Source organism: Cherax quadricarinatus, chromosome 25 (genome assembly GCF_038502225.1).
Source record: "Cherax quadricarinatus isolate ZL_2023a chromosome 25, ASM3850222v1, whole genome shotgun sequence".
In the NCBI taxonomy this organism is placed as follows: Eukaryota; Metazoa; Arthropoda; class Malacostraca; order Decapoda; family Parastacidae; genus Cherax; species Cherax quadricarinatus.
The window spans coordinates 1129673-1140452 of record NC_091316.1 but is presented as its reverse complement, the minus strand read 5'-3'; the positions used below and the strand labels follow the sequence as shown (position 1 = coordinate 1140452).

Genomic DNA, 10780 nt, shown 5'->3' with positions numbered 1-10780 from the left:
ACAGTAATGAAAAGTATTGTATTTTACTTGTCATTCTCAAAGTAGCACCTCTTATGATAAAATTAAGGTGATTAAATTATTGCTATAAAATAGTACGTAATGCCATTTTAATCTTCAGGCTTGGTGAGATTGTAATGACTAATTTACATGTAACTGACCACTTAAATGTTCAACTCATCAAGTATCATTTCATAATTTAACTGATTTGCCTTACTTTTCATTTTGTTAAATATTTTTTAATTACATTGTAGATACTTTTGAAATCCTTATCTTTCAACTTAAGTTGCTGCAAGGAAATATATTAAGTGAATATACAAAATGGCTTTAAACCTTGAACAGCATTAGCTTCAAACACTGCTTTTGTAAAACTAGCAAACAAAAGATTAGTTATGCTTTATTCACGTGCTTTGCAGACTTTTATAAATTTCTACAATGACTGCATTATGTGCATGATTATAACAAGAGTACAGTGGTGATAAATTAATTAAGATTTAACCTAGGATAACCTAATGAAACCAATGACATGTTTTATTTGCAGTTTGGTGGATACTCTGCTGAGAGTCTGGCAGAGCGCATGTTGGATGCCCAGACCAGCATTCTTATCACTGCTGATGCTGTGTGGAGGGGACCTAAGCTCATTGCTCTTAAGGAGATAGTTGATGATGGTATACTATATTGCACTATTTAATACTTTCGCATTATTAATACTGTATATTTCTTATTTTTGGTTAACGCATAGGCAGTTTCCCACTAAGACAGGGTGACCCCCCAAAAAAAGAAACACTTTCATCATCATTCACTCCATTACTGTCTTGCCAGAGGCGTGCTTACACTACATTTAAAAAACTGCAACATATCAACACCCTTCAGAGTGCAGGCACTGTACTTCCTGTCTCCACTCGCTCTTATCTAACATGCTCATATACGCTTGCTGGAAGTTGGAGCCCCTTGCACACAAAACCTCCTTTACCCCCTCTCTCCAACCTTTTCGCAGATGACCCCTACCCTGCATTCCTTCTGCTACAGATTTATATGCTCCCTAAGTCATTCTACTTTGCTCCATCCTCTCTAAATGTCCAAACCACCTCACCAACCCTTTCTCTGCCCTCTGGCTAATGCTATAGAAACCCCACATCTCCTCCCAGTCTCCAAGTCATTGATTCTCTACATTATATTCACACTGCACATTGCACACAGACACGATATCTCCACTGCTTTCCAGCATTCTTTTTGTTGCAACATTCACCACCCATTCTTCACACCCATATAAGAGTGTTACTACCACCACACTCTCATACATTCCCCTCTTTGCTTCCACAGATAACCTTCTTTGAAATAATCTCCCTCTCTCCTACATATTCTAACCTGAACCTCACTATCCTCATAAAAGCCCTTAACTGCTTTCAGTAACCTACCACCTGTTCCATACATTTGCAACATCTGCCACATTGCCCCCCTACCCACCCTGTCATATGCCTTTTCAAAATCCATAAATACAGTGAAAACCTCTTTACCCTTATCAAAATACTGTTCACCTATGTGCTTCGCTGTAAACACTTAGTCAACACACCCCCTACCCTTCCTAAAACTTCCTTGTTCATCTGTGATCCTGTTCTCCATCTTTTAATTCTTGCAGTAATAACTCAACCATACATTTTACCAGGTATATTCAACAGGCTTCTTTCTTTCTTTTAACGCACCAGCCATATCCCACTGAGGTGGGCTGGCCCAAAAGGACAAACAAAAGTTTCTCCTTTTAAATTTATTAATACATACAGGAGAAGGGGTTACTAACCCCTTGCTCCCGGCATTTTAGTCGCCTCTTACGACACGCATGGCTTACGGAGGAAGAATTCTGTTCCACTTCCCATGGAAATAAGAGGAAATAAACAAGAACAAGAACTAGAAAGGAAATAAAAGAAAACCCAGAGGGGTATGTATATATATGCTTGTACATGTATGTGTAGTGTGACCTAAGTGTAAGTAGAAGTAGCAAGATGTACCTGAAATCTTGCATGTTTATGAGACAGAAAAAGGGACACCAGCAATCCTACCATCATGTAAAACAATTACAGGCTTTTGTTTTACACTCACTTGGCAGGACAGTAGTACCTCCCTGGGCAGTTGCTGTCTACCAACCTACTACCTAGAATTCAACAGGCTTATTTTTCTGTAATTTTTGCACTCTTTTGTCCCCTTTTCCTTTATACATGCTCTATGCCAATTCCTAGGTACCTTCCCCTCTCCCATACATTTTTTTAAATAAATGCACCAATCATTCCAAAAAACTATCCCCACCTGCTTTTAACATTTCTGTCTTTATTCCATCAATCCCAACTGCTTTACCCCCTTTTATTCTACACACTGCCTCATGCATCTTCTCTACACACAAACTGGTTCTTCCTCACTCCTACAAATTGTTATACCTCCCTGCTCAGTGCCTGAAATCACATCTTCTCTATGTTCAACAACATTTAACAGTTCCTCAAAATATTCCATTCATCTTCCCAATGCTTTCAACTCTTCATGTAATAATGCTATTTCTTGTTTTTAATTGTCAAATCCACTTATTTCCCTAGGCTTTCTTAACTTATTAATCTCACTCCAAAACTTTCTTCTTCTCAGCAAAATTTGTTGATAGTGTCTCATCCACTGTCTCATTTGCTCTCCTTTTACATTTCTTCACCACTCTCTTAACCTTTCTTTTTCTGTCCATATTCTGTCCATACTGGTAGACAGCAACCATTCGGGGAGGTACTACCCTCCTACCAAGTGAGTGTAAAATGGAAACCTGTATTTATTTTACATGATGGTAGGATTGTTGGTGTCTTTTTTCTGTCTCATAAACATGCAAGATTGCAGATACATCTTGCTACTTCTACTTACACTTAGGTCACACTACACATACATGTACACGTTTATTGTATACACACTGATCTGAGTTTTCTTTGATTTTATCTTAATAGTTCTTGTTCTTATTGCTTTTCCTTTCATATCCATGGGGAAGTGGAATAAGACTCTTTCCTCCATAAGGCATGCATGTTGTAAAAGTCAACTAAAATGCCTTGAACAATGGGCTAGAAACCCCTTTTCCCATATAGCCTACTAAAAAGAAAACCTTCAAAGTGGGATGTTTGAATGTGCGTGGATGTTGTGCGAATGATAAGAAAGAGATGATTGTGGATGTTATGAATGAGAAGAAGCTGGATGTCTTGGCTTTAAGTGAAACAGAGCTGAAAGGGGTAGGAGAGTTTCAGTGGAGAGAAATAAATGGGATTAGGTCAGGGGTTTCAAATAGAGTTAGAGCTAAAGAAGGCATAGCAATAATGTTGAAGGATAAGTTATGGCAGGAAAAGAGGGAATATAAATGTATAAATTCAAGGATTATGTGGTGTAAAATAAGGGTCGAATGTGAAAAGTGGGTTATATTAAGCATTTATGGACCTAGAGAAATGAGAAGTGTAGAGGAGAGAGAGAGAGATTTTGGGAAATGTTGAGTGAGTGCATGGGGAGTTTCAAACCAAGTGAAAGAGTACTTGTGGTTGGGGATCTCGATGCTAAAGTGTGCAAAAATGTTGTGGATGGAATATGTAGTAGGTAAATTTGGGATGCCAGGGGTAAATGAAATTGGGGAGCTTTTAATTGAGCTATGTGTAGAAAGAGGTTTGGTAATAAGTATACATATTTTATGAAAAAGAGGATGAATAAGTATACAAGGTATGATATAGCATGTAATGAAAGCAGTTTGTTAGATTATGTATTGGTGGATAAAATGTTGATGGGTAGGCTTCAGGATGTACATGTTTATAGAGGGGCAACTGATATATCGGATCATTATTTAGTTGTAGCTACAGTTAGAGGTAGATGGGACAAAAGGAAAATGGCAACAGCAAGTAAGGGGGAGGTGAAGGTGTATAAACTAAGGGAGGGGGAAGTTAGGGTGAGATATAAGCAACCATTGGCAGAAAGGTGGAATAGTGCAAGTATGAGGGGGTTGAAGAGGGTTGGAATAGTTTTAAAAATGTAGCATTAGATTGTTGGGGAGAAGTTTGTGGCTATAGGAGGGTGGTGTGGGAGGAAAGAGGAGTGATTGGTGGAATGATGAAGTAAAGGGTGTAATAAAAGAGAAAAAGGTAGCTTATGAGAGGTTTTTACAAAGCAGAAATGTTATAAGAAGAGCAGAGTATATGGAGAGAAAATTTTGCAGTGAGATAAGTTAAGAAAGCCTAGGAAAGAATGGATTTGTTGGTTAAAAACAGAGTAGGGGGAGTTAGTTGATGGGGAGCTGGTGGTATTGGGTAAATGGCAGGAATATTTTGAGGAACTTTTAAATGCCAGGGAGGTATAACATCTTTTAGAAGTGAAGATGAGCAGGACGTGAGGGTGGGGGAGGTGCGTGAGGCATTACGTAGAATGAAAAAGGGTAAAGCAGCAGGAAGTGACGGGATCATGACAGGAATGTTAAAAGCAGGGAGGGATATGGTATTGCAGTGGTTGGTATTTTTGTTCAATAAATGTATGAAAATTTGTTATCAACAAATTTTGTTGAAAATAAGAAAAAGTTTTGGAGTGAGATTAACAAGTTAAGGAAGCCTAGAGAACAAATGGATTTGTCAGTTAAAAATAGGAGAGGAGAGTTATTAAATGGAGAGTTTGAGGTATTGGGAAGATGGAGGGAATATTTTGAGGAATTGTTAAATGTTGATGAAGATAGGGAAGCTGTGATTTCGTGTATAGGGCAAGGAGGAATAACATCTTGTAGGAGTGAGGAAGAGCCAGTTGTGAGTGTGGGGGAAGTTCGTGAGGCAGTAGGTAAAATGAAAGTGGGTAAGGCAGCCGTGATTGATGGGATAAAGATAGAAATGTTAAAAGCAGGTGGGGATATAGTTTTGGAGTGGTTGGTGAAATTATTTAATAAATGTACGGAAGAGGGTAAGGTACCTAGGGATTGGCAGAGAGCATGCATAGTTCCTTTGTATAAAGGCAAAGGGGACAAAAGAGAGTGCAAAAATTATAGGGGGATAAGTCTGTTGAGTATACCTGGTAAAGTGTATAGTAGAGTTATTATTGAAAGAATTAAGAGTAAGATGGAGAATAGGATAGCAGATGAACAAGGAGGCTTTAGGACAGGTAGGGGGTGTGTGGACCAGGTGTTTACAGTGAAACATATAAGTGAACAGTATTTAGATAAGGCTAAAGAGGTTTTTGTGGCATTTATGGATTTGGAAAAGGCATATGACAAGGTGGATAGGGGGGCAATGTGGCAGATGTTGCAGGTGTATCGTGTAGGAGGTAGGTTACTGAAAGCAGTGAAGAGTTTTTACAAGGATAGTGAGGCTCAAGTTAGAGTATGTAGGAAAGAGAGAGATTATTTCCCAGTAAAAGTAGGCCTTAGACAAGGATGTGTGATGTCACCGTGGTTGTTTAATATATGTAGTATTTATAGATGGGGTTGTAAGAGAAGTAAATGCGAGGGGTCTTGGCAAGAGGCGTGGAGTTAGAAGTTAAAGAATCACACATAAAGTGGGAGTTGTCACAGTTGCTCTTTGCTGATGACACTGCTCTTGGGAGATTCTGAAGAGAAGTTGCAGAGGTTGGTGGATGAATTTGGTAGAGTGTGCAAAAGAAGAAAATTAAAAGTGAATACAGGAAAGAGTAAGGTTATGTGAATAAAAAGATTAGGTGATGAAAGATTGGATATCGGAGTGGAGGGAGAGAGTATGGAGGAGGTGAATGTATTCAGATATTTGGGAGTGGACGTGTCAGCGGATGGGTCTATGAAAGATGAGATGAATCATAGAATTGATGAGGGGAAAAGGGTGAGCAGTGCACTTAGGAGTCTGTGGAGACAAAGAACTTTGTCCTTGGAGGCAAAGAGGGGAATGTATGAGAGTATAGTTTTACCAACGCTCATATATGGGTGTGAAGCATGGGTGATGAATGTTGCAGCGAGGAGAAGGGTGGAGGCAGTGGAGATGTCGTGTCTGAAGGTAATGTGTGGTGTGAATATAATGCAGAGAATTCGTAGTTTGGAAGTTAGGAGGAGGTGCTGGATTACCAGAACTGTTGTCCAGAGGGCTGAGGAAGGGTTGTTGAGGTGGTTCGGACATGTAGAGAGAATGGAGCGAAACAGAATCACTTCAAGAGTGTATCAGTCTGTAGTGGAAGGAAGGCGGGGTAGGGGTCGGCCTAGGAAAGCTTGGAGGGAGGGGGTAAAGGAGGTTTTGTGTGCGAGGGGCTTGAACTTCCAGCGGGCATGCGTGAGTGTGTTTGGTAGGAGTGAATGGAGACAAATGTTTTTTAATACTCGACGTGCTGTTGGAGTGTGAGCAAAGTAACATTTATGAAGGGATTCAGGGAAACCGGCAGGCCGGACTTGAGTCCTGGAGATGGGAAGTACAGTGCCTGCACTCTGAAGGAGGGGTGTTAATGTTGCAGTTTAAAAACTGTAGTGTAAAGCACTCTTCTGGCAAGACAGTGATGGAGTGAATGATGGTGAACGTTTTTCTTTTTCGGGCCACCCTGCCTTGGTGGGAATCGGCCAGTGTGTTAATAAAAAAATAATAAAAATAATAAATGTATGAAAGAGGAGAAGGTACCTAGGGATTGGCAGAGAGCATGTATAGTTCCTTTATATAAAGGGAAGTGGGACAAAAGAGATTGTAAAAATTATAAGGGAATAAGCTTACTGAGTATACCAGGAAAAGTGTTTGGTAGGGTTATTATTGAAAGAATTAGAGGTAAGACAGAGAGTAGGATTGCAGATGAGCAAGGAGGCTTTAGAGTGGAAAGGGGACATGTAGATCAAGTGTTTGCATTGAAGCATGTATGTGAACAGTATTTAGGTAAAAGTAGGGAAATTTTCATCGCATTTATGGATTTAGAAAAGGCATATGATAGAGTGGATAGAGGAGCAATGTGGCAGATGTTGCAAGTATATGGAATATGTAATAAGTTACTAAATGCTGTAAAGAGTTTTTATGAGGATAGTGAGGCTCGGATTAGGGTGTGTAGAAGAGAGGGAGGGGAGACTACTTCCCAGTAAAAGTAGGTCTTAGACAGGGATGTGTAATGTCACCATGGTTGTTTAATATATTTATAGTTGGTGTTGTAAAAGAAGTAAATGCTAGGGTGTTGGGGAGAGGAGTGGGATTAAATTATGGGGAATCAAGTACAAAATTGAAGTTGACAGTTACTTTTTGCTGATGATACAGTGCTTATGGGAGATTCTAAAGGAAATTTGCGAAGGTTAGTGGATGAGTCTGGGAGGGTGTGTAAAGTTAGAAAGTTGAAAGTGAACATAGATAAGAGTAAGGTGATGAGGGTATCAAATGATTTAGATAAAGAAAAATTGGATATCACATTGGAGAGAAGGAGTATGGAAGAAGTGAATGTTTTCAGATATTTTGGAGTTGACTTGTTAACAGATGGGTTTATGAAGGAGGAGGGTAACCATAGAATTGATGAAGGAAAAAAGGTGAGTGGTGTGTTGACATATCTGTGGAGGCAAAAAACATTATCCATGGAGGCAAAGAAGGGAATGTACGAAAGTATAGTGGTACCAACACACTTAGGTGAGCGTGAAGCTTGGGTTGCAAATGCTGCAGTGAGGAGGTGGCTGGAGGCAGTGGAGATGTCCTGTCGAAGGGCAATGTGTGGTGTAAATATTATGCAGAGAATTCGGAGTGTGGAAATTAGAAAGAGGTGTGGAGTTACTAAAAGTATTTGCCAGATGGCTGAAGCAGGGTTGAGTTGGTTTGGTCATTTAGAGAGAATGGATCAAAGTGAAATGACTTGGAGAGCGTATAAATCTGTAAGGAAAAGAAGGCTGGGTAGGGGTCATCCTCAGAAAGGTTGGAGGGAGGGGGTAAAGGAGGTTTTGTGGGCGAGGGGCTTGGACTTCCAGCAAGCATGTGTGAGCCTGTTAGATAGGAGTGAATGAAGACGAATAGTTTTTGGGACCTGATGAGCTGTTGGGGTGTGAGCAGGGTAATATTTAATAAAGAGATTCAGGGAAACCAGTTATTTTTATACAGCCAGACTTGAGTACAGGAAATGGGAAGTACACTGTCTGCACTTTAAAGAAGGGGTTTGGGATATTGGCAGTTTGGAGGAGTATGTTATATATGCTTCTAAACTGTAGTATCTGGGTGCCTCTGCAAAGACAGTGATTATGTGTGAATGAGGTGAAAGTGTTGAATGATGATGAAAGTATTTTCTTTTTTTGGGATTTTCTTTATTTTTGGGTCACCCTGCCTCGGTGGGAGATGGCCGACTCGTTGAAAAAAAAAAAATTTTTCCCATAAGAAATAATGGAAATACAATTAATCCGTTCCAGAAACCCAAAAATATTCACACAAAAAATACATTTTATAGAGATTAATTACAGTTTTACATACAACAAATACTATAGTTTTTAATTATGTATAGTAATACATATAAAATAACATTTTTACTTACCATTATTGAAGATTGGTGATGGCATCTGGAAGATAGGGAGGAGGAGAGAGGGAGTTGGGGTTAGTATTTGGAAGGAGAATCCCCCTCCATGAGGACTTCAGGTAAAGCCCTCTCTGGGGTTACTTCCCTTCTCTGTCTTTTAATGCCACTAGGACCAGCTTGAGAGTCACTGGACCCCTGTCTCACAAAATAACTGTCCACAGTCCTCTGTTTCTGATGCCTCTTTAACATTTCCCTAAAATGGGACATGGTTCTGTCACTGAACTTGTTGCAAAGATAGCTTGTTTCAGCTTGCTCAGGGTGGTACTTCTGCACAAACATTTGGACATCATTCCACTTGGCACAAATCTCCTTAATCTTTGAAGAAGGCACCTCATCCACTCCCTATATTAATATCTTTCGCAACATCAGCTTCCTTGATTTGTTCTTTCTTTGACAGGATAGAACCGATGGTCGACTTGTTTTTCCCATACATCCTGGCAAGCTCAACAAGTCTCACACCACTCTCATACTACTGTATTATTTCCTTCTTCACATCTATGGTGTTTCTCACTTTCTTTACCACAGGGGTACCACTAGCAAGTTATTTCACAGCCCCACAAGCACTAAACACAACGAAATAATTGTAAAATGCGTGAATGAGAGCACAGGTTAGTGTTCACTCAAGCATAAACAAAGCTAGACTGCTCACGGCGCCTGCGCGGGGACGCGGACAGAGCGGGTGGCAGACAGGTCCCGTACCCGGCGGTCCGAAAATAGGGGTGCGTTCGATAATAGGGACACAGTTTGTCCAAAAAAATGGTCCTATTTTCGAAACGTTCGATATGTGATACGTTCGATTTTTGAGGTTCCACTGTACAACTAAAAAATTATCTTATAATACTATACATATTTATATTAAATAATAAGAGTAGCTGACAGGTAGTAAGCTGGTTGAAGAGCAACCATTGAGGGATGTGTTAACGTCTCTCACTTAGTCAAATGGAAATATACTAAATGTTTTGCACTCAGCAAGATTTTTTTTTTTTTTTTTTTTTTAATCATGAACATACAAGGCGGTAAGTAAACCTTATGAGCTACTAATGTTCAGTGTACACCTTGCTTTCCTGTGCGTTATTTGTGTAATATTTCCTTGCCAATTTAGGAGGTCCTGTTTAGGATCGAGCTGTGAGGGCAATGATCTGAATCAGCCAGACACACATTATGCTGTAAATGTAGAGAGAGAGAGTAAGAGTGAGTGAGTGTGTGTTGTGGGGGTTCGGAAGGAGAATGATGGATAAGGTAAACTCACTTGTTGGATGGTAACGATATATATTGTCAGACTGTGGATGAGAGGTGGGAGCCCAGGCCTGTCTTGTTCTGCCTGCTTGGATGTGTATCCGCGGAGTGAGAGCGGGGCAGCGCCTCTCACTCACTCATGCTGTATCCCGTGATGTCATACAGTCACTCGGCCTAGGGGTCTTCTATATAAAGACATATGTAACTTAGAACTAATGGATGGTATCATAATGAGTTTTACATAATGGGTGTTAACGTAACCACTTTTAACGTAATGAGTTTCATTGTAATGGGTGTTAACGTAATGAGTTTTAACGTAATGCATTACAAACTATAAGAACAAATCATTGTACAATATGGATGGAATTGATCGATCGATCTGTATTCATGCACTCTACGGATTCTGAGGAAGAATAAATATATATTTACAAAGTGAAAGTAATTAACAGCAAAATCTGGTGCACACAGATCATAAATTCTCAGAACTCGGAGGGAACGTGAACACAAAAATTCTGACAAACTGATCAGCTAATAGCAAGATGCACAGTTGACAGTTTCATTCATCTTTGACATCTAATTATACAGGCTGTTTACATCTAAACCCAATTCTGCGAGGGTAAGGTTTACGTATGCAGAATGGTTATCATCTCTGGGAGGATCGAATTCCTCTGCAATAGCTAACACATTCCTTGACTGAGGACAGTCTGAATGAGTATCTACAAAAGATACAGCTACATTCACCAGTGACTGTGGAATTACTAACTCTTCTGCTAGGAGTACTCAACTCGACTGTTCGATACAGTAATTCTTGGCTCATTACAAAGTCGCTAATGGGTGCTGGTGGCTACACAGTCAGAATAAGATCTTCCTGGAGCAGGAATCGAATCACACCAGAACACAAGGGATCGGTTCTTTCTTACTGGAGGAATAAACAAACTCGGGGGAGTGGATGACTCTCCCCGGTTTGTCAGCATAGTTGCTGATCCCCTTGTATATGATGTATAGATTAGCTGAGTATCATAGTACCATCCATGTGCTTTAT

General features: G+C 39.9%; 1 protein-coding gene across 3 annotated transcripts in view; it reads left to right on the top strand.

Moving 5' to 3' along the window:
• Positions 1 to 457: 457 nt before the first annotated feature.
• Positions 458 to 10780, top strand: part of AcCoAS (acetyl coenzyme A synthase) — a 68334-nt gene continuing 58011 nt past the window's right edge. Inside the window, exon 1 of one of the 3 annotated variants that reach the window (XM_070088533.1) lies at positions 458 to 665. In XM_070088533.1, the coding sequence (XP_069944634.1) occupies positions 524 to 665 (142 nt within the window). In that variant the 5' untranslated portion in view covers positions 458 to 523. The remainder of the gene's footprint in view (positions 666 to 10780) is intronic. The other 2 variants (XM_070088534.1, XM_070088535.1) reach the window with 2 other exon arrangements.